The sequence below is a fragment of the Gasterosteus aculeatus genome, chromosome 7 (assembly GCF_964276395.1).
Source record: "Gasterosteus aculeatus chromosome 7, fGasAcu3.hap1.1, whole genome shotgun sequence".
NCBI lineage: Eukaryota > Metazoa > Chordata > Actinopteri > Perciformes > Gasterosteidae > Gasterosteus > Gasterosteus aculeatus.
Window position 1 is genome coordinate 20420961 of NC_135694.1, and position 24047 is coordinate 20445007.

The 24047-nt window shown below is 42.8% G+C and overlaps 2 protein-coding genes across 2 annotated transcripts; one reads left to right on the top strand and one right to left on the bottom strand.

Moving 5' to 3' along the window:
• The first annotated feature begins 1029 nt into the window (after positions 1-1029).
• Positions 1030-5912, top strand: npm1a (nucleophosmin 1a). The gene is made up of 11 exons (XM_040181458.2): positions 1030-1207; positions 2419-2498; positions 2873-2992; positions 3154-3247; positions 3386-3513; positions 3594-3637; positions 3966-4023; positions 4108-4188; positions 4351-4455; positions 4590-4664; positions 4872-5912. The coding sequence occupies exons 1-11, from the start codon at positions 1159-1161 to the stop codon at positions 4920-4922; spliced, it is 885 nt and encodes a 294-aa protein (XP_040037392.2). The 5' UTR covers positions 1030-1158; the 3' UTR covers positions 4923-5912.
• An 8984-nt stretch (positions 5913-14896) lies between these two features.
• LOC120822094 (claudin-7-B) lies at positions 14897-18809 on the bottom strand. The gene is made up of 4 exons (XM_040181459.2): positions 18158-18809; positions 16109-16273; positions 15941-16025; positions 14897-15649 (listed from the first exon to the last, which is right to left on the bottom strand). The coding sequence occupies exons 1-4, from the start codon at positions 18378-18380 to the stop codon at positions 15490-15492; spliced, it is 633 nt and encodes a 210-aa protein (XP_040037393.2). The 5' UTR covers positions 18381-18809; the 3' UTR covers positions 14897-15489.
• Positions 18810-24047: the final 5238 nt, after the last annotated feature.

Below are 24047 nucleotides of genomic sequence, written 5' to 3' on the forward strand. Positions count from 1 at the left end.
TGTAATATAATATTTGATGTCACCCAGAACAATTCCGTCTGTATTAGCGAACATTTGGCGCTGATTCCTTCCTCCAAAGCATACCTGGATATATAAATTTGGATATATCCCTACTTACACAATTCCCAGAAATGATTATATATATATATATATATATATATATATATATATATATATATATATATATATATATATATATATATATATATATATATATATATATATATATATATATATATTTCTATGAGTCAGGGTGTGTTTGAAAGCACACCTATAATAGCAAATTATATTTCATAATTTAAATGTACATGTTTTTGGAGTTTTTTTTGTCTAATGTACTTATTTTGCACTAAATAAGTAGTAATTGCACAAAAAAGCTCATCACAGTTTGTTAATGGAGCAGCTCTTCGCTAAAGGTTACACCAGTGTGACATCACAGCCTCTGTTATTGAATCTCATGAACAGAACGTTAACTGTAAGCCATAAGAATAAAAAATCTAAATTCTTATATTGAGTGGTGTTTTGCCTGTGTGTCTGTGTGAATCGAATGTATGTGTGTTTGAGGCCCCTGCGCTTCTCCTCAACGAGAGTGTGGAGGCTGTGATTATGATTTTAACCTTTTTAGTTTTGGAAGGCTGTGCGTCCCACGTAATATCACGGAACACAAGCCACACACGGCCATGGCCGCCAACTAGCCAGGACATCATCCCGCATTGATCCACTTAACTGTACAAAGATGTTCGGAATGAAGTTAATTTTACGTTGAAATAAAAAGACATTGATAAATAACACGTCTGAGTGACGTTGTTGCAACGCCACAGTTCCACTCATACAGCATCACAAACATGAACATGCAGCCATTACACAGTATAGCACAGTCCCAAATGTGATGCTGTACAATTAGGGAATAATATTACATTACATGCCATTTCTATCTATCTATCTATCTTTTTATCAACATCTGGCTGTCTCCATCTGTGCTGTGTCCATTGTGTTGCGGCTGGGGGCGCTGTTTCTTTTCTTGTCTTTCTATCTGAAGCAGAGAAGAAGAGAGGAGGCGGCGCAGCACGTTGCTAGCAAGTGGTAAGTAACTTTCACAAGCGCCTCGATAGCAGCAGCAGCACCTTTAAGAAGCAGGTCCGTCTAAACAGAGAGAAAATGAACGGCATAGAAGAGGAATCAATGGCACCACAGACGTTCCTTTACGGTAAGAGACGACGCGTTGTTGGAGGTTATGTGGTTTCAAGGTGTTTTAATAGCGTTTAATTTGACGCATCTCCACGTGGGTCTGTCTGAGAAACCGATTCAGAATCACACGTGGCGACGTCTTTCCTCTTAAGAGTTTAAACGTGGTGTTACTGTTCGATACTAAAAGAAATGAAGTGAACGTAAATGTGTGACGTTGTTCATCTTTCCGATACTTTTGTCTCGTGAGCAGCGCGGCCACCATCGGCCGGACCAGAGAGCCGCACACGTGTTTCTCAACATGGCGGCGCCCGTGCGTTTTAATAATTCACCGTCTTATTGCGAAACTAAACGTTGGAGCACCGTTATCACTCTCCCTCGTGTTATTGTATGCGTGAATGAAAACCGTGCGCACGTTTTTGTCATGACGTTGATTGAGAAAAATAAAGGCTCAACGTGGTTTGAGACCCACGCGGGCCATGCTGACTTAAACGGATGGACCTTTTTGTAATCGTCGACTTCGCGCAGCCAAACCAACCTAAGCAGACATTACATTAGCAGTGATTTTTATTTTATTGCCTTACCAAGAGAAATTCTATGTAATAGCCAACATTTAAACTGGGACTTTAAAAAGTGCACCTCTACGCGCCGCCACCTCGTAACCATCGTGGCACGCAAACTGTTTACTTTTCAATATGAAGTTTTCCCCACAGATGGGTTAATGGCTGTGATCAACGCTGCCTAGAAAATGTGCCCTAAAATACAAATTAATTCAGAGATGACGGTGTTCAATACAAATTCGTATTAGAGATTTAGAAACAGACTGGGCATACGAAATTAGATATAACGCCGCTTTTAGATAGTTGTATTTACTATTCTTGTTGAAGTATAGTAAGTCTTTCATTTTGCACTTTATTACTATTCTGTAGTGGTTTAATAGTCACATCTCAACTGAGGGGTTCCTCTGTGAAAAGGCCATGTGGCATAAACTAGTCTTTAGGGCGCCCCCTTGTGTACATGTGGCACTTTGCGCCCTCCAATAAAGTGACGATGCAACTATTTTTAAAAGCAAATCGCTAATCTGTCAAAGATTAAAATGTATGTATGTATATACATACATACATACATACATACATACATACATACATACATACATACATACATACATTTTAATGCAGTTAATGTTGTGGCTCTTTTTGTAAACCGCTTGTGTTGCTTTTGTCTTTTCCACAGGGTGCGTGCTTGAAAGTGGAAAGGAGGTGCTCTTCAACCCGGAGGACGATGAATTTGAGCATCAGCTGGATCTCAGGATGGTGAGAACCCGGCACCTTTGAGCCCACCAGGCAGAGACTTAACGTTTGCTTGATCTGAATATGACCGAAGCAGAAATGATGGTGTTTAAAGTGTTGTAACATATAATGGTAATTTGGTTTGCTCAAGTTAGCATCCCGTCCTATAAGTTACTGACTTCATGCGGTTTTGTGTCAAGTTTTAAACTCCTTTTCTGTTGCAAACCAATATTAAGACGTACCACAATTGCATATCTGAGACCCAGGCACAATTTAGGTCTTGACCAAGGTCAGCTAATTTTTTCACTACTAGATTTGGGGCTGAAATATCTCCATTTACAATGACTGCACCCTGGATGTTGATGCAGAATCGCACTTACCTGCCGCCTTGCCCTTAGGCCTGCGTGGACCCGAGTACGGCAGATGAACTTCACATGGTGGAGGTTGAAGGACAAGACTCAGAGGGTCAGAAAATCAAAGCAGTGTTGGTCTCACTTAAGCCCTCAACCCTGCCAAGTGTAAGTATACTTACTGCTGATTCACGTTTCTTCCCAGTGTATTTTTAAAGTGTGTGTGCGTGCGCACCCTCAGCCACCCCACCCAACTTGATATCTGTAATGGCTGAATAATGCCCCATCATCACAAACATTGGACGAGAAGTTGACTTGATTTCTTGCAGGTGTGTCTCGGCGGTTTCACCATCACACCCCCAGCAGTTTTCCGTCTGAAGACCGGCGCTGGTCCAATCCACATCAGTGGACAACACCTAGTCAGTGAGTATGCAGATGCTTAACCTGATTGGTGTGACTGTTGTATTTGAGTTTGAATGAAAATTATTTTATTTCATTGTAGCACCAAAGATTCATTTGCATTGGTTAAGTCTTTAAACAATTTTTGAATGACTTTTAAAGTGATGGACGCAGATCAGTCCTTTGAAGTAGATGACGACGATGAGGAAGAGGAGGAAGAGGAAGAAGAGGAGGAAGATGTCAAATTATCAAAGAAAAGACCTGCTTCCTCTCCTGCCCTCAAGTCTCAGGTTTGTTTCACATCCTTACACATTGTCTCAAATTGGTCAAAATGAATTTGCCTGTAACTCATTCTTCATGTCCTTTGCAGAAAAAGATTAAAATGGATATTGACGACGAAGATGATGACGATGAGTGAGTGATGCTTGCCACATATTTAATTAATAAACATTGTAGCTCAGTGGGGGCCAAACGATTGACACTGTACATGTTATTGACCTTAAATATGAACTTTGATGCCGCTAAGTTGAGCAAAAAGTTACTTTCAAAGGACAAGTAAGTTTGTTTGTCTGTGGGAGAGCACGGAACCTCCAAAGAATATTGAGTGTATATACAATATTATTCAATATATATATAATATATTCCTTTGGCATTTGCGTCAGTTTTTGGAGCAGAGAATCTATTCACATTGTGTTAAATAATCATGGCATACTTGTTTTAAAGAAATTGTGTTTGTTTTTAGAGATGATGAGGAGGATGATGATGAGGAGGAGAGTGAGGAAGAAGAGTCACCTGTTAAGGCAAGTGTAATCTTGAACGGGACGCTCCAGCGGCACAAGCGCGTGGTTTTCGTTACTTACCAGTATCTCCTTGTCGTTCCACAGGCCAAACCGGCTGCTTCCAAAAAAAACGCTGCATCCCAGAATGGCAAGAACTCTACTCAGAACACTCCCGCCAAGAAGCAGGTAACAATTTGATTTACGGTGTTTTTTTTGCACTGAATGGCAAGTGGCTTCCACATAAAAGGTGGTAGTCAGTATATTCCAGCATAGTGAAAAGCTTCATCCGATGTAATGTCTCCAAATGGAGAAACTCCCCTTCCTGAATCTGAATTGTGTTCATTACAGGAGAAGACCCCTAAAGGAAAGGGTGCCAAGTCGCCTAAGACCCCCCCTAAAGCACCTCTACCACTCCCCGAGCTTAAAGCCAAGCTGATGGAGGCAGTGAATAAGGTTGGTGTCCCTTCAAGGCTGTTTTTAATAAGTCAACAGTTGTATTTTTAGGGCTTTCCTTTTCGATATTGCCCACAGGTAATATGTGGCACAATGGAAGCGTTTGGAAATGTTAATTTGCGCAACTTTTACAGGGAGTAACATTACCCAAAATCCAGCCCAAGTTTGAGAACTTCGTGAAGAATGGTCATCATGTCACAGACCCCAAGGTACGGGAACTCCTTCATCACCCAAGAAGTTCTTGAAACGTTTTATTTGTACGAGTTTATTTGGCTCACTGGGAAATGAATAGAAATGTATACTCGGATGACAGACGTCTTAACCAGTGGTCTTGTATGAATGTCAGTAGATTATTAATTAACCCTTTGTAAATGTGCCACATGCTTTGACAACGTGCTTGGTTCTTTTTTCTTTAGATGGTTGCCGAGCTGTGGAAGTGGAGACAGGCCATGAAGGATACTAAATAACTGTCTGCAGAGTTCTTTTTATGACCAGTTTATACCCACAGCACCTCTCAATCCCTCTGAAACTAAACTCGATGATTCTAAACCTGGTCGGATGTCTGTCCTCAGTCGGCCTCACTAGGGGAGAATATCATTTGCTTTACTAAACCAGCATACCAATTTGCAATCGTGTAAAATTCACATTAGATTGTTGGGCAGCACATGTTTTTCATTTTTTTTTTAAACAGAAATAGTTACGGTTAATTCAGACTTTTGCCGGCAAAAACCACGTGCAGGACTAGCAACAAAGCAGCTCAGGAAACATTCAGGTGACATCAGCATTTGGAGCAGAAATCTTTGGCTGACATTAATGATCTCAATGGTAACTCCGTGGCTTTCATTAATTTTGCATGTGTTTTTCACCATGATCATGAATAATTGCACTTTTTGAAATGTTTTGAATGTTAATGCTGTTGAGATTCCTGAGGTCAAGACCCCGTAACATAAATTCATTCATGTGTTTAACCGTCCGAAAGTAATGAAACATTTTGTATAGAGCTGCTTTAACCTTTTGGTGAGAATGTCCCACACATGTAATCCGGTGGTTGGTCTGTTTCCATTCCTTGTGTTGCAATGACTACACCCCATTAGGTCAAAGGTTAGTAACTATCCGTTGTTTTATGCATGAAGGAATCCAGCTTTTCTATTTTGAGTTGCAAATGTCCACTTGCACTCAAGTTTGAGGCTTCAACTTCTCTGCTCATGTGACCAGTCAGTAATATTTAAAATGTTGATGGATTATCCCCGTTAGAGCCAAATATCCATGTTCTTAAACTAGTGTAAATTTGTACGAGTTGAGCTATGCTGCGAGTTTAGTGCATGAAGTGAAATACAGATTATCTACAGTTGTTCAAGTTCTCTATCGTGGAGATCAGAATTTTACTTTTTTTTTTTTAAGATGAATGCAGGTTTTTGATTGCAACAATGTACTTTCCATTAAAGTTTCAACAGAAATCCACTAGTTTTTATTGTTTGGCAAAGTCCATGGCTGCAGGATCTGCTCGGGCCACTACTGCACGTGAACCGCAGTGATGTGGCAGCATTCAGATGCAATTAACTTAAGACCAAGCTTATATTAAAAAAAAAAAAGACCTCCAATTATTCAGAAATAACATGTCTACTATACAAACTGCCATTGTCACCTTGTTTCTGTGGTGGAAATTTGTGGATCTAGCCCATGTGAGAAATCAAAAGTATCTTGAGCTTGCTTTGTGATTAAGTATTTATTACTAACTAGAATATAGAAAAATGATAAAGAATACAGAAATCATCAGCACAAGCCATAAGCACAGACAGAAGTCAAATGACTACAATTCAGCTGAAAAGGGACAGAAAGTTCCTTCCCCCAAAAGGAGCAGGAAGATCTGACAAAGTTTCTGGGGGGAACCAGGAGCTTTTATACATCTCTGAAGGTCCGAGGAATGGTAACCAGATGTTGTTTCGGGAACCTCCGCGACACTCCCTTAGTGGGACCAAATCAATCATTTAGACAGAGAGGAAAACAGAGGAGAAAGGTAAATAGAAGAACATGATCTGGTCTGTCCAAGCCACATATGGATTTCATCGTAGACTAGGTCAGGTCACGAGTTCCCCAAGAAAGGTCACATACGAGTTCTTGAGACTCACAATATGCACCTCAACAAATTCTCCCCCAACATCCCTCTCTTTTTGTCATTCTTTGACAACTAAGAAATCAGAAAAACTTTAAACAATCAATTCAAATCAATAAAGAAAAATGAAACATAAAAAATCGTAGAACATACATCATTAACCCAAAGTACATCAGAACATTTACTAACCACTAACACATAAAATATCGTCCAGTTACACACAATATTCAGTCGTCACTGTCAAGGCTATCCGGATATGGTGGAGTCCATTTCTGAACTGGACGCTGCGTAGTAAAACTCATGTGTTCAACTGATACATAAGTACTGACAACCTTCCTTACAAAGAGCTCTAAAACAGTTACAATTAGGGTTATAATAATTACAGACAAAATGATGCCCCCTAGTTAGCAGTTTCTTGAAGAGAGAAGTTCCCCGTGATCCAACTCGTGCCTGTATTTCCCCAAAAGGATTCCATCTGTGGTCTTCATGCAGCTCCTTAATGCCTTGTTCTGTGTCTGCCACCACATCATAAACTGATGATGTTGCATCAGAGATGTAAGTGCAGCATTCAGTGTTAATTACCTTGCATACCCCGCCTTGTGAGGCCAAAACGAGGTCCAGGGGCCTTCTATTTTGTAATACCATGTGTTTGATGTAATTTACTCCCTTTTGCATTTCCGAAAGTGCTTTTGAAGTCTTATTCCTGTGTCTTTCCAGTACTGTTGAGAGTGCCATTATTTCCTCCTGGCTCCTGTAGGTGCCATACGATGGTATTAGTATGCTCAAAATCCTTGAACCTTAGGTGGAATGGAGCAAGTTCCTCGGAGTCAGCCTGTCTAATTAGGGGTACAAGGTATGCTGAATAGCATTTCCCAGTATCTGACTTTTTATGAAGGCTGCCTATGACTGGAACACAGCTATAAGCAATGTTGCCACAAACTAAATAAACCTGCTCTGGTAAAGCGAGACCGTTGGATTCAGTGGTAAAGCTGATAATATAACTACAGTCACTCGTACCTTAGATGAAATCCATCCAGAGCATAGAAGTTAACACAGCAGCTGACGTTGGTTAAGAGATGGACCGGAATGGGAGGTGCTGGTTTGGTACAATCTCTACTCTGAGGTCTGGTTGGGATTAAGGTTTACTACAATTATGTCTACTCCAGGTTGAGTGTGTGACTTTAAAATCATTTGCCCAGGGGATGCCCTGTATGCCCATCTCCAATTGAATAGATGCTGTATCTGGTATGAGAGTACATGCAGGTTTTTTAACACTTCACTGTCCGGTGTGCAATTAGTCTCCCCGAGAGCCATTTGCACTTGATATCGTAACCCTTGTTGGACATATCATTTGTAATAGGTTAATCTAAACAACATCACTTGATTAATACCTATAGGTCTATTTTCAGATTGAACCGCTTAACTGCAAAACGTACAACTTCCCCCTTTTCACCCTCATAGGCAACTGTGCTTTGCGCTGTTGTCGCCGTATGCGGTGGAGGAGTGTAACAGTCTTCATCATTACTCACAAATCGATGAGATAGCTCAAGCCACCCCATGACATCCCAGTCGGCTTCCGTGAATGGCACAGGAACCAGCATAGGTGCTCTAGATGAAGTGGGCATATGCTGACAATTAGACATTCCTTTCGTTAGCAAGGTCATTCACAATAGTCAACGCAATATTGTCATGCTCGTACGGTGGTGTACGGGTTGGAAGTTCTCTTAACTGTAGGCTTACTTTGCACGCATACTGCCAATCTAGCCGAGGGAAGTGGGCTGTCTCCGTCGTACAGTCTGCAAGTTGAGCGCACCAGAACGGGTATTCCCAACTTGTGTCATATTTAGGACTTCGAGTCACTGTGCAAGTGTCGTTTGTCTGACACTGAGTCCTAAAATCCTCTGAGTTCAGGACTGACCAGTGACCTGAGTGCGGCATGCTCAGCCGTAACATGTAAGCTTTGCAACCCTCCTTTCCACACCCCCCATTTTGGACATTTGAAAGAGATCAACCTTTGCCTCCAAGTTGCTTTAGTGGGGGGCTGTTCTGGCCTGCGGGAGGTCATGGCCTGTGGTTTAACGGCCTCGTAAATTATTTCAGGTGGTACTGTTTTAGGCTGGGTCTTACTGACAGGCTGGTAAGTTCCTTTGCACGTCTCCCTCCAGTTGCTGGAGCCAGTGTAGGCTGGTATCTCCTGACCCGATCGTGGTTTACTGCACCGGAATGGTGGATCTTCTAAACCAAATCTTCCGTGCACCCACACAGTACATATTCTTCTCCCAACCCGGCAACACACACAATTTCATTTACGTGACTTTCTATTTTAACCCATGCATCATGTTCGATTGTGTAGAGCAAACACTCTGTCTTGTCGCATTGTTTTGCTGGACAGTGGAAACTTCCTGAAATTCTCTATTGGAGAGGTGGAGAAGGCTGGAATCCGTGATGTTCACATAAGGAGGTTTGTAGTTCATTGATCGTGAGGGGAATCAGCACAAATGTTGCCAGCGTCAGTGATATGCACATGTTCATTCTCAGGCTCCAACCATGCTTCCTAAGTGTTCTTTGGCGCTGGAGATCTCTCTTTTATCGCTGTTCTCCGGGTGGCTGCCATCCTTGCTGTCTCTGCCGTCTCTGCCATCTCTACCGGGCTCGTTGGTGTCTTTGAACACTGCAGTGGGGGAAGGCTCTCCACCCTGCAACCCCTTAACCGGAACCAGATGGAGGTGCTCTTTCGTGTCCTGGATCCGGGATGTGTTTGCAGTGGCTGGCTTGGACCCACGTCGCTTTCCCTTCCACCTTATCTGCCGTCTCCGTGGTCAGGAGTACTTGGAAGGGCCCTGTGTAGCGTCTCTGCTTCCAGTGCTTTCTCCGGTGATCCTTAATGAGGCCACAGTCTCCTGGTTTCAGGTGGTGCTGGACTGCAGTAGCCCGGGGATGGAAGCGCCGCTTTTACCTGCCCGTGCAGTGCTGACAGTGAGAGGGAGAGGTTAGCACAATATATCAGCATGCTCATTTATAGCAGTGCACATCCCCCCTTTGCCCACGTGGTCTCTTCCGTGAGACAACTTAGCATAAATGTGGAAGAGAGCATGTGGCAAGCAAGGCCCACTGTCTGGCCCTGTCCAGATTCCGCCCTCAAGAATCGTTTCCACAGGGAATGCTCCTCTGCACCGACAAGAGACTGAAGTGTGGGAAGGTCGGCATAAGGACTAGGATCGGTCGGTGTGGAAAGCATTTAAGTGAAGGGGAAAAGGAAGCCCCGTGAGGCTGCCTTCTTTGCTGCCGCATCCGCTCCCTTGTTTCCTGGCCGCTGCCTATTTCGGGTGAGCGAGAAGCGGAGCCGTCCACAAACAGCTCAAGATCTGCATTGGGAAGAGCTGTGTCCAACAGATCAGGCCTTGGTATGCATGTCTGCTGCAAGACTTCGACACAATCATGAGGCTCTCCATCATCTGCAGTTAGAAGAAGTGTAGCTGGTTTAAGGACATCGCATCGTTTGACAATTACGTTAGGCAGTCCTAACAATGTCGTATGACACCTGAACCATCTCTGAGCAGAGAGGTGAGAAATCTTCTGGGCATGTAAGATATGGGAGACAGCATGTGGGACCCTAAGTGTCACATCACAGTAGCCCATAATGTCACATGATGCTAAAATCTCTCTCTCGGCTGCCGCCACTGCTCGCAAACAGAGAGGAAGACCCGAAGCAACAGGGTCAAGTTTTGAGGAGAAGTAGGCAACAGGCCTAAGTTGTCCTCCATGAAGATGACACAAAACTGATGTCATTTAACAGTCCTTCTGGTCTATGAACAGAGTCTACGGTAAGTCGGGTCTCGGTAGGCCCAGAGTCGGGGCCTGTGATAAGGAAGTCTTTAAGTCCTGAAAAGCCTTTTCAGCTTCAGTAGTCCAAGTCAGTTTGTCATGCGCGCTGAGGCCTTTACCATGGACCATGAACGAGAGAGGTGCCTCTCTTTCTGAATAAATAGGGATCCACTGTCTACAGTATGAAGTCATCCCCAAAAACTCATCATTCGTTGTTTTTTTTGGTTTTTTGTTTTTGGTACCAATTGAATTGCCCCAATACGTTTGGGAGAGAGGGATTTTGCCCTCAGCTGTGATCACATGTCCCAGATAAGTCACTTGTTCTAGAGCAAATTTAAGTTTTTCGTAGGCAAGCCTTATTTCCGTTCTCTGCCAAATGTTTAAGAAGCGAAATTGTTTTCAATCAATTTTACAAGCCTCCTTTGATGGGCTGCAAATCATCATATCAGCCACATAATTTAGATGGGCCGACCCTGCAGGGAGTTATAAATTATGTAGATGTTCCTAAGCGCTTCTGTGGAATACACCTGACTTCTGTGGTAACCCACCTATCCATTTATAGCCACGCCCAATAAAGAAAAAAAAAAAAACCAGCTTACGTCTTCTTGTTTGGGTGGCTATACAAGTCTGTGTGTTATTTGTATTCCTCAACGAGCTCTACTGTCCTGTGTACACTTACTCGTGTGATCAACGTAGTGCGATCTACATTACCACTAGCGCTATACTCTTCATGAGGATCCTCTGCACCCGGTCTGAACTTTAGGCCGAGACACACTCATGCAACCATGGACCAAGATCCTGTCATTCCCAGTGAGATGGTTTAGCCAATGAAATGTGGAGTAGAGTCAAGGAACCCTTTTTTTTTCCTTTGGGAAGGAGAGAGAGATACAGACACCGCAGCAGCCTCCTCTGACCAATACACATGCTTCAACCATAATCTCTCTTTCTCCAACTTTTGGTCATGCCATACGTCCACATACCTTCTATCTCGCCCTGTGCTTGCATGGGGTGTGCAATTTAATGACTGTTCATGCATGTAATCTTCTACTGTGTGCGTATGTGCAATTTGTACACGGTCATGAGTAATTAATGCATCAAGGTATGCTAATAGTTTTCATCCATATACATACAGGAGGGTTTTGGACTGTAGTTACACATCTAAAATAATTGCAATTTAGTTTTTTTAGTTTTTTTTCGTGTGTGCCATCTGATGTTGAGCTCAAACACAATGCCAAATGCTCTTGAGTCAACTACAAGTGTTACCGGATGGCAAGAAATCGTCAACGTTAATTATGGGAATTTCTGAATATAACTCGACATGCAATCTAAGATGTGTGTGTGTGCAGTTGTGTTAGCTATTTGTTCCGTTTATGAGTGTGTGTAGGGTGCGTTACTCTCTCCTCCGTGATGGGGTGCTCCGTCTCTGGGGTCCGCCCCTCCCTCTGCCTCCCTCAGTCAGACGTGTGATGTGTCTCATCCTCATGTGCTCCGGACACTCTGCTCGCCAATGTCCTTGTTGTCCACAATTGTAACACACGTTTGGATCATAATTCCCGTAAGTCCGATCTGCCTCTGCCACGATCTCTTCCATAACCTCTTCCTCTTCCACGTTGGCCTTGGGCAAATTGTTGGCACTGCAAGCACGTAAACATTGCATACTGAGCCTGTTCAAAACCTTTTAGTTTGTCCTTTTTCTTGTGTAACTCATCTTCAGCGTGTTCAGCGTGCTGAAGGATGTCTGCAAGAGCACACGTTTTCCAGGTTGCACATGATCTTTTCACCATCCGTTTAAGTTCAGGTCTCATTCTGCCTATAAAATGTTCTTTCAGATGGACTTCATATGGCATCAGGGGCTGTGCCCCCATTGGATCAGGTAGCTTAAGGCCACTGTTGATGTCAAAAGCTGTCGTCAGGCGTCCCAGGAATGAGCTGCATGTTTCTTGTGGCCCTTGTGTCATAGAGGTGACGATGGACAGGTTCAGTCTCAGAGGAAAAGTTTCTTTTACCAACACAATGAGAGCATCTACAGCACTTTTAATGTCCACATCCGTGCCATGCTCACAATCAGGATCTTCCAGGCGAGCAGCCATTCTTGTGGTGTTGAACACACTCTGAACTTTGTGATAGTCATGTTTCAGAAGTCTGCACATCAGACGCCGCAGCTCTGACATGCTAGGATGGTATTTTGTGACAAATTGCTGAAAATCAGTCTCCCACTTAGCAATATTGTCCCTGGCACTGCAGACGTGGCTCATTGCCTTGGTCACATTGGCATCTGACCAGGGTCTGAGAACCAGCATCGGCCCTTGCGCCCCCTCGACTGGAAAAGAAGCTGCAGGATCGAACAACGTCTCTTTTTTTTTTTTTTTTTTTTTTTTTTTTGTTGAGCAAGGCCCACCTTTGTTGAGCCTGCGAGCGGGTCACAGTAGGTGAAAAGGTCGTCTGGCTGGTGTTGGAGGTTGAATCTGGCTTCCCTCCTGGTGGGCTGTTGTCAAACCGAGGAAGGTTTGCTTGTGCTGCTTCTTGCTGAGGAGACTGCAGGCTCATGAAAGCTGGAGCTGGAGGAGCAGTGAGGGGAGGGGGGGAGTCCAGATCCGTGTCCACCAATCTCCTCAGGAACTCATAAAAACAAGGATAAAGTGTTTTTGGGTTAGAAGGGATACACATTTCAAGACTTTTTGTAGGATCTTCTGTCTTTAATGAATTAAATGCTACCAACCTCTGTCTCTCCCTTCTCTCCGACTCATACTTCCACATCTTGAAAGCTTCCCAATCTGCCTTAAATACCACATTCTTCTTCTGCTTTCTTCCCGACAGGCCTGCATGCTGAGCTGCATCGTTCTTCTCCTTTTCCCTCAGTTGCAATTCCAACTGTTCCAATTGATTCTCACTCAAACTTCCCTTTAAAGGGAACCCCAATTCAACCCATTTCTGTATTTGATTCAAACTGTCAGGATAGCACTCTGACATAGATTTACACAATGGTGGCAGGATATGAGTCTCATGGTTATCACCCGTCTCCCCTTTACTCTGAACACTACCCATTTAGTTATCTGTATCTGTATACCCGGAGTGTACGCGCCTATAAAGGTGCATACAAACAAAGAAATACCACATGCATAACTAAGGCAAGTCAGTTGACCGTTGCTTTCTCTGGTCACTCAGTCTACTGCACTGATCCAAAGTCGCGCCTGTGAACTTCAGACACAGGATGTTGCAACTTTGTGACGAATACTACAGGTGACCCAGACACGTCTGTCTACAACACACTCGTTGTGAGATAGGCCTAAAACTCTTTTGTCAATGGCTCTGTCTGCCTTAAAATAATTTTGATCTCTCACCGCGTGTTCTTCGTTTCTTTTCCTTGAACTGGATGGATCGGTAATCCGGGTCTCGTCGGGACGGCAGCTTCTCACCCTCAGGGAGGAATCACCTATACTATATGGCCTCCTGTCCGTCCGTCAGAGTCCAGATCACGCGTCCATCCCATCCTCGTCGCCAAGTTTGTGGTGGAAATTTGTGGATCTAGCCCATGTGAGAAATCAAAAGTATCTTGAGTTTGCTTTGTGATTAAGTATTTATTACTAACTAGAATATAGAAAAATGATAAAGAATACAGAAATCATCAGCACAAGCCGTAAGCACAGACAGAAGTCAAATGACTACAATTCAGCTGAAAAGGGACAGAAAGTTCCTTCCCCCAAAAGGAGCAGGAAGATCTGACAAAGTTTCTGGGGGGAACCAGGAGCTTTTATACATCTCTGAAGGTCCGAGGAATGGTAACCAGATGTTTCGGGAACCTCCGCGACACTCCCTTAGTGGGACCAAATCAATCATTTAGACAGAGAGGAAAACAGAGGAGAAAGGTAAATAGAAGAACATGATATGGTCTGTCCAAGCCACATATGGATGTCATCGTAGACTAGGTCAGGTCACGAGTTCCCCAAGAAAGGTCACATACGAGTTCTTGAGACTCTCACAATATGCACCTCAACAAATTCTCCCCCAACAGTTTCGAGCTGGTTGTAATTAACAAACGATTCCATCATACTTTGGTGATTGCATAACGGTTTAGCTTTTACCACGCCACTTCAGGACCATTAAACCGTTTCTGCTTGCAGTTTTACTGACCCCTTGCTGTTAAAGGGTGATGTCAAACTAATTCAACTTTTCCTCAAAGCAGTTAAGGCTGAGGCACACAGGATCTGGCCTGAGGAGAGCTGTGACTAGTCAATCACAAGGATGATTTGTGAAGCTGATTCTACTTAATGAATCCCAAATAAAGCAGATCTGAGCCAGCCGGTTACTTTTTCTTTTAAAATCATTAAAGAAAAATAGTTACCAGTACACACCACAAGGTGGCAAAATAACCAAAGCAATGAGGCTGGACTCATTGACGTAAAGTAAGATGGCTTCCAGCTTTCTAAATGGCAAAACTGCCATATGATTGGAGCATTGGTTTCTGGATTTAAGTGGAATCTTGTACTGGCAATACGAAAATACGATTTTACATTTTTATTTATGTACAAGAAACATTACAAAATCACAATTAAAAAAAGACATAAAATCCATTAGCGATAAGCCAGGCTCATTCACACAAATTGTACCAAATAGAGCAGTCATGTATGAAAGTTGAGTAAAATTAATCAGTAATATTTTATATCATTAAATTTAAATGACCACAGTAGCATGGAGTAATTTTATATATAAATGATTTACTGCTGTTTGGCCTACACACTATCAGAGTTCCATCGCTACATCAGTGCATTCAAACCACTCAAGACATTGTACATCCTAATGCACTGTACATTGTGGTGTTTTACCTTTATTTGAACAGTCAACCAAGTGGATATACTACACAGCATACAAATCAAAAGACACTAACTGTATGGAAAGGCCAATTTACTTTTAAATTAAAGCCATTTTTAAAAACTTTAATGCGTTAAAAATAATTTTGCAGTAAAAGGAAATTTCTGAACAAAAATATTAACAGATTTAAAAAAAAAAAACGATTGCATCCTGGGACACATCTCTCCAAAACAATAAGCTCTGCACTTCGACTAGCATGAATGTCAGTGTTCATACAGCCTAACTGCTCAAACGTATTCCTTGCTGCTGCTGGGAGGTCTGGAGATGGGATACTTCGGCGTGGACTTTGGGCTGCCTCTTGGGCAGGACGCCGCCAGCATGCCGCCTCCCACTAGAGCCAGGAATGATCCAGCCCAGGCAATGAAGATGGCAGAACCAAACTCGTACCTTCACAGAGAGAAGTTGGGGGGTAAGTCAAAAAGGGGTGAAATGACGTCGGCAGAGCGCCGATTGGTAGTCAAACAAACATTCCCAATACAAATCGCCAGCATGAGGATAGAAAGGGCTGGAGCTTAAAGCCGGCATCTTAAATCAAATCAGGCCCAACATGTTTAGAACGACACATTGAGAATTGAGGGGAATAAATAAATCCAGAAACATTTCAAGGGAAAGAAATGTCTGTTTTTACATTCCCACAAGGACCTCTGCAAAAGAGCGGGGACCAAGTGGTGAACTTACTTGGTATTGACGGGGGTGAAAGGGTTGTAGAAGGCTTGAATGATGTCGTGAGCGTACCAAGAGCAGGCGATAAGAGCACACAAAGCTGGGGGATGTAAAAAACATGTTAAGATTTTAAGTGTAAAATGGAATAGACACAAAAAAAAAAAAGCTAAAATGGCTTCTTACAGCCAATCAGGATGATGATTCCAGCAGCCATGGCAATGCGGGTTTTGCGCGTTTTGTCATCTCCTCCACAGTTGGTGCACTTCATTCCCATGCAGGCTGCGCCCAGGCCAACCACGATTACGATGATGCTCACGATCATGAGGGCGCGCGTCGCCTGGAGGGCACCTGGTGAAGGACAGGAGAGGGTTAATGCACCGCTTATTGTGAAGTATTAAACGCTCATTGATAATCGCTACACGGGGTCACTGGTGTGAAACCACTTGGGAAGGGGGGTCCAACAAAGGCAATTTTAACTTCTGCAGTGAGGTTTATAACTCAGACAAAAAATAAAAAATAAAAAAATCAGCGCGTACAAGCACAGCAGGGTGGCTTGTCTCACCGCCACTCCCTAGGTAAACGAACCATAGAAACTGTCTCCAACCCGGAAGCTCAAAGAAACAAGGGGGGGAGGGTGTGTGGGCTCGTATGCTTTCTAGTCAAACTGGTCTGACCAGGTTTCACGTTTCATTTTTACGAAAGACACTCCCGATTCCAGGTACTCCCAACGTACTTTCAACAAAGCGACAGTTTGAGTCCTCCAGGTAAAACGGCCTCCAAAAAACAGGGACTCTGGAGACATCTAGTCACATTGTCTTCTGCGTTGAGATTACTCTTCAGAGTACAGCAGGTGTTTTGAGCAGTTATTTGTCCACTTGTTCCATATCTGACCGCCGCAGCTTTAATCACACAATGTTCAAAGTTGGTTTGTGTTCATGTTTGAAGAAGGCGATAAGAAACATTGTGCCGAAGATACTTTATCAAATGTTTTGTTAAGCAAAATAATTAAATAGCTAAAATTAAAAAAAACACACTACATGGCCAGGTGAACTTAACGGGTCCGATTCAAATATAAACTCATACGTTGAGCGACTGTTGGCGCCCAGGGAGGGGCCGACACAAGCATCCCTGGAACATTCAGGCATTTTAATCTATACACAGCAGATTTACTTTAAAGGGACTCGTCGGTCAGGACACCACTGAGACATTTACTGCTCTAACAAAGAGTCAAAGTCAGACGTTTGCCTTTAAGAAGGACATTCAACTCTGCAACTTTTAGTTTAACATCTTTTTTTTTTTTAACCGATGAACTCCTGGTTCCCCGTCCTGTGTTTTCTGCCGGCCCAGAAGGGCCTCGTGCCCACCCTGAAACTAAATGCGGCATTAAATAAACCCACAAACTTTCTTCATTATGTATGAATGTAGACTAGATTTGTTGGGGGAGAGGGGGAGGGGGTGTCACACCACATGGCAAACTAATGGCTCCGTGTGGACTGGAGGCCCCTGGAGAAGAACAGACAAAGCAGCCGTTTGTGGGGGAGGTATGCAGACCTGTTGACTAAACAGCAGCTCACACAGGTGACTGTGCGGCCTGTTGAAAGTCCTACACAAAGAAAGAAAGAAAAAGAAAAGGGGGTTTCACAGATGCAGGGTGGGGGGGGGGGACGGCCAGCAGGATAATCATTGCCCAACGTTGAGGTGTAAAAAAGGAAAAATGAAGGAACGTAATCATCATCTCCACAGTGCCGGTGAGGCCTCACAGGGAGGTTTGAACTAAACGACTTGGAGGGAATGAAAAGGGAGGTTAATAAGTGACGGAACAGGTTTCTCTTCACAGGAATCTCACAGTTTAAGAGTCATAAAATACAGCCCAGAAGTACCTGAGGGGGGTGGAAGAAAAAAAAAAAAAAAAAAAAAGGGCGTTTATGTTCCAGCAGGTGCATGTCGGTTATATGTCGGTCATTAAAACACAGGGGGTTTTTTATGCCGCAAAAGGGCAGTAAATGTACTTTAAAGCCAGTTTAGCCTTCAAGATAAGTTCATATTGATATGGGGAAACATTGCTTATAAATGAAATGGAAAAAAACTGCAGCAGATGAGGTCATTACGCTTATAGCGTAATGGGATTTCACAGATTTTCAGAAAAGAAACCAGCCCGTAATGGCAAATTACAATAAATGTATTTAAAAAAATAAAAAAAAACTTGGTGGAATCCAAAGCGCGTTTACTCACTGTTGAGCTGCAGGATGGAGTCGTACACCTTGCACTGGATCTGGCCTGTGCTCTGGAACGCGCAGGACATCCACAGTCCCTCGTACATGGCGATGGCCGTGATGATGTTGTCCCCGACGTAAGCGGACATCTTCCACTGGGGCAAAATGGTGCCAACGATCAATCCAATTAAGCCCAGGAGGCTGAGGGAGAAGCCCAACATCTGGAGACTCGAGTTGGCCATTTCGTTTTCCTTTTTCACTTCTTCCTCGACTTGACGGCGAACAAAAGACGGGCGTCCACCTGTGGCGAAGGTCCCAAATCCCCCCCGCCCGTAACGAACCGACGAGCGCTGCCCAAGTTCCACTTGTTGCTGATAAAGTTAGTCCTTTCGTAAGCGTTTGCTTCGGGTATTCCTTCGCCTTTCTCCAACGGTATCAGCAGAAGAACGGCGTCGTTTCAATTTATAGCGTCTCCGGGAGAATCGTTGCGCACCTGCACCTCTGCCGCACCTTGAATGGGGAAGGAGTCACGGGAGCGCGCGTTTAAGGCGGTTTCTGTCACAGGTGGGCGGGGACGCGCACGCAGTTTCGACTCATCGGCCGTGGCAGCAGACACCTGAAGTTTCATGACGTAGGAGATTCATGCGGAAACAGCAGCCAGCCCCCCCCCCCCACGCGCGGACTGACGGCCCCCGCGTAATAATGTAAGACTGCTTCCATTTGGGTCGCGGGCAGCTGTTGTGTTATTGTCAGTGTTATGTAGGAATGATTGGCGCAGAAACGTGTAACTCAAGTTATCGTTGTGATTCATAATAATCCATATTGCCAATGGAATTAGAAAAACACACGTGTAAGTAACCACGTCTAGACTATCCAGCTGGTGCTTGGTAAGCAGAAAAAACAGGGAAATAAGAAAACCTCAATGTATTTTAGGATATTTTACATGTGCAATCCATTAGAGAAATGACTACTACATACTAGATACGGTACGTTTCTTACAGCTTGTGTATTTGTTCACAATCACAACTCCAACCTCATATGATATGAAAAGGTTTGTCCAAAATACTTTGTGAACAGTTAAGGCCCCAGGGAGAGACCCATGCTTTTACTCTGTAGATTAAGTTGAACAAACAATGGTGTTTATTCATGCAAGATGAATTTGATCAAAATGAGTTGGACCAACTCAATTTAACCCTATGTTCTTAGTTTGAGTTATAGGTTTACACATATGTATTGGATGGAAATCCTGCCAACAATTTAATTGAGTTCTTCCGATGACTTGTTTTTTTTTCACAATTATGATTATGATTATGATTATAATTATTTTCCAAAATGGGAAGTGGCCTTCGGGTAAGCGGAAGTTGGGCAACATTTTTGAATCGCACAAAATGGTGCAGGGGTTGGAGAAGGTGTGCTGGGAAGCACAAGGTTGTTGGTTTGATTCCAGGCTGCCCCATGTCGAAGTGTCCCTGAGCAAGACACCTAACCCCTAATTGCTCCCCGGGCAAAAATGTGAAAAAGCCATGGGTTTAAAGTGTAATGTAAGTCGCTTTGGATAAAAGCGTCTGCTGAATGACCTGTAATGTAATGTAACGGACACTGCTGATGAGGAAGTACCTTTTGAACCCAACAAAAATGAAATGATGGCAGCAGGTGTGGCTTTGAGGGCTCTCATTGATCCATCCTGTTAACACATTTTTCAACCGGCACATATGATGTAGTGTATGCTTTGAATGAAATGATCACTGCTTATACTTGGTAATCAGTGTGAGTCCGGTTTTCCTGATCCCATCCTGACTCACGTGTTTATAGAGTGAAAAATAATGTTTGACTGAGACGCTCCCTGTCAAAGGGAAGGAGAAAGACGGTCCGTGATCAAGACATTTGACATCACACCTTCTTACTGGTGTGTTTTCCCGTGGATTATTCTGCAATCAGATAGACCGTTGCCTTTACTTATTTCTAACCACGCAAGGAGTAACAACAACACCTTTCCGTAGAACCCGAAACCCTGTGGGAGAATTACTGGAAGATCACAGCGTGTACCAACTGGTTCACTATGACAACATGAGAGGAAATCCCGGGACTTTGATCTAACTTCTCGGCCGGATGGAGATAAAGTGTTGTTCACCATGTCCTATTGTTTAGTTTTGCGGCATTTTTTTTTTGCAAGATTATATTTAGATTTTGCTTCAACTGCATGTTTGACTAAAATCTATCATGTGTAATGGAGCCATTTTAAAATCAGGCATGAATGTATGTCAAACAGGTGTTTTTCAGCCATTACTTATTATAAATCAGATTGTGCCAGAAGGAAATCTTTTCCACCCAAAAAGCACAGGCATGTTCATCACACACTTTTCCTTAATTGCATCATAATATCTAAAAATATACAGTGATAGTCAGTTCAGAAGTGACTATGATACTCACCCACAGAAGCTGTCTGAGTCATCAGATACTGTGAGACAGAGGAAGTAAGAAGTAAATATTATTTGCTTGTTCCAAGTTTCTTGACTAGTCGAATGACTCATTGACACAGAATGGATCAGTTTACATGTGATTATCCTGCTTCAGAGGGTGTGTCAACTCTCGGTGTCCTCCTCAAAAATATATACAACACTTAAATCCTAATTCAAGCACACAAATACGTTTGGAATTGAATATTGTTATTGATTTTTTTCTGAGGTTGTATTATGTACATTTACTGCCAATATAGTTTCATAATATGTTTAAAAAGATTTTTCCCGTAGCAACTAATGAGATAAAGGCTAATCCAAGTTAAATCATTGCCATAACTATTTCCCATAACGTTCTTCGATGACTTGAGTCATGCTTTTTTACACTTTGATCCGATGTTTCACAATCAGAACCCACAGTATATTGATGAGTGTGCATGTTGTATCAAGATTCCTGGAAGTAGGCTGAAGGGTCAAAGGTGAATGGAGGTAAGATAGATAAACTAACCCTGAAAAGCAATGCTGCTACCTGGTGGATACTGTGACTTCACAACAGATATATATATATATATATATTAAGGTATAAGATATAAACATCCATTTCAGCTCTTTAATTTATCAGAATCCAAATTAAAAGTAAAGCAGTATGCAGTATATGCTGTTTATTAATTTTGTACAAATAGAGCAGAAAACCACGTTCATGAACAACTTCTGGTGGATTTCTCAAACTATCGTTAACTCCAACTTTTAAAGTACACACTCAAAAAGTGCACATTATGGAATGTTAACATATAAAGAAAGAATATATTAACATTTTAACTGGATATCAGGTGACTGGATGAGAGAATAATTTTGGATAGTTATACCCCCCATTTCGAACCCTGAGAAACAATAAATAACTATTATTCTTAATTTTACATGAATCATATATTGCTTAACAGTTACAGGGTTTGTGTAATACACAAGGGGGGGGGGGGGGGGGGTGGGGGGCCATCCATAAAGATAAACAAAGTAGTTTGGTCCTTTAATGCTATTTTTGATGTTGAACTAATATTCAACATAATCAACAATGATCAGCAAGTTTGAAGCATTTGAATTACATCCAAATGTGCACGTATTTAAGAGTGTTCCTCAACTGGAACTACTCGTATTACATTGAATTGCTCAATTAAAGCTGCAGCTGTGCTTTGCTCGAAAACAATCCTTTACTTTTATTGTAGCCAAGCAGAAAAGCGATTCTTACCATCTGAAAACGCATGCACCGTAAGACGCCTTCTATCTTTGTAGTGGTTTCTCATTGATTCCGCCTCAGAGCGATTTACTGATACAAAATATATTTTCATCTTTTCAACCTTCACCTTCTGGTGACTCGGTTAATCATGTGATTGTTTTCCCTCCATTCCATGTGCTGCTGGTGGCATTCATATCAATGACTGAGCAGTCGATTGTGTGTTGTCACAAGACATTCAGTGGTCGGGAAAACATAATTAGATGCAACACATGCACGTAAACACCTGGCAAGGTTGTGATTTTCCCACGTCAGTTCAAATTTAGCATGTAGATGCCTTCAACGGAAACACGGGCGTGCTGAGGGTAATTGGCTCCTCCATCCATCGTGAGAACTATATTTGGTTTAATGCTTTAATCCTTATTTGCCGCATTAAGAAATATAATGCTCCATTCAGTCTGAGCGTAGACTGCTCCTCTCTGTGTGGGCTTACTGAGAATAATCTTATATAAATGCACGCGTCACGCTTCTGAGATTTGAGATGTCCCAGTAAAGCACAGGGAGGATCAGAGCAGCAAAGACAGGACTGTCTGACCCGGGCCGAGGCCGCGTCTCAATGGGGGGAGCTCGTTTTGAAAGTAAATGACAACCCGGAGCGCACAATAATCTCACAGATTGCATGCTGCTCTACTTCAGCTGGTTCTAGAGAGTGACTTGTAGCTTAATTATCCCAGTCGGTGGGACAGGAGCCATCATCCGTTTACCACGGTTATCACTGCGAGACTGTGTCTCATTGACTGCTGGGTTGTGAACCAGAAGTAATTGCCGCTATTCATCCTTCTGATATATTTTGATTAAATAATCTTGGGTCTTTGGAAATAAATTCTTTGGACAGATGTGAGTTTGTTAATCTCAGACCAGACGAACACTGCTTAACGTCTGGGCAAATTGACATCAATGGTTTTGTACGTCTCCATGCTTCACGTTACCGTGTCATGCTTAACATGAAATAACCCGACAGAGCAGTTTATGAGTTTAGTGATACTTTAAAGCTTCAATGTCATGGTTAGAGTCTAGTAGGTGGATGCATAGAGGGGTGAAAGGTCATGTCCCAGATTTTAACCCACTTTTTTTTTTAAAGATGATTGCCAAATTCCAGATTTTTTTTGAGGTCCGGATGTTTGCCGTTCCCAGTACCCAAACGGGAAGGGAAGGAGCTGGAGAGGTGCCAGTTCTCCTCCTAGGCACTGCCAATGAGCCTTTGAGCAAGGAACCACACTCCCGCTGCCCGTCGTGTGAGGCTGTGACCTCTAATTAATGATTGTGCATAGTTCCTCCTGTTTGCGCATGTGTGAATATATATATATATATAGATAAAGATATCAAAATATAGACGTAGAAACATGTTTATATCAAACAAATGCAATTTAGAAGGGAGTTCTTCGCCACTGGGTGGCACTGCAAGACACATATGTTTTAGACAGATAGATAGATAGATACTTTATTGATCCCTCAAGAGGGAAATTTTGGAAATAATCTCATATAGTCAGATTACTGCAGGTTTATCAAATAACCAGAAAGTAATAAACAGCAATCACTCGAGGGCAGAGGTCAGGATGAAGGGTGAGAGCCCAGTTTGAGGACCAGTTTGTGATCTTTATGCGATTAGCAGCGGCCCTAAAGATGGAAACGGCGGGTACTTCCTTATGGAGGAGTGCAGCGAACGAGCACCTGGTTTGAAGGTAAAAAGCTCGCTCTGCTACTTGATGCTAATGTTGGGAGACGGTTTTATAAACCGTACGCAAGAGGTCGTTGGGTTGGACAAGAAATACACGCTGTGATTAAAATATATAAAAATATCTTTGATCAAAACCTCACCTTTAAAATCCAACTTTTAGAGTGAGCATAAGAACCGCTTTGTTTGTATCAGCTTTGGTTTGGTACTGAATTATGGTGGGACTTTGTTCCATTGTTATTATACCATTGGCGGCTGTGCCGTACCTGCGGGGTCCACCAACCAACCAAATCGTGTCCTAGCTCTGCTGCTCCTGCTGCCACTTACAATAGTAATAATCATATAGCCACTTCACTTTAAAACCACCGAGTCACATTCTAATAAGTGTAAATATGCAGATTACCCATCAGTGCACCAAAGAGGAAACTAATACAGTGTTCAAGGGATTATGTGGGAAAAGACGACAAAACATCTAAGTGCACCACAGTGC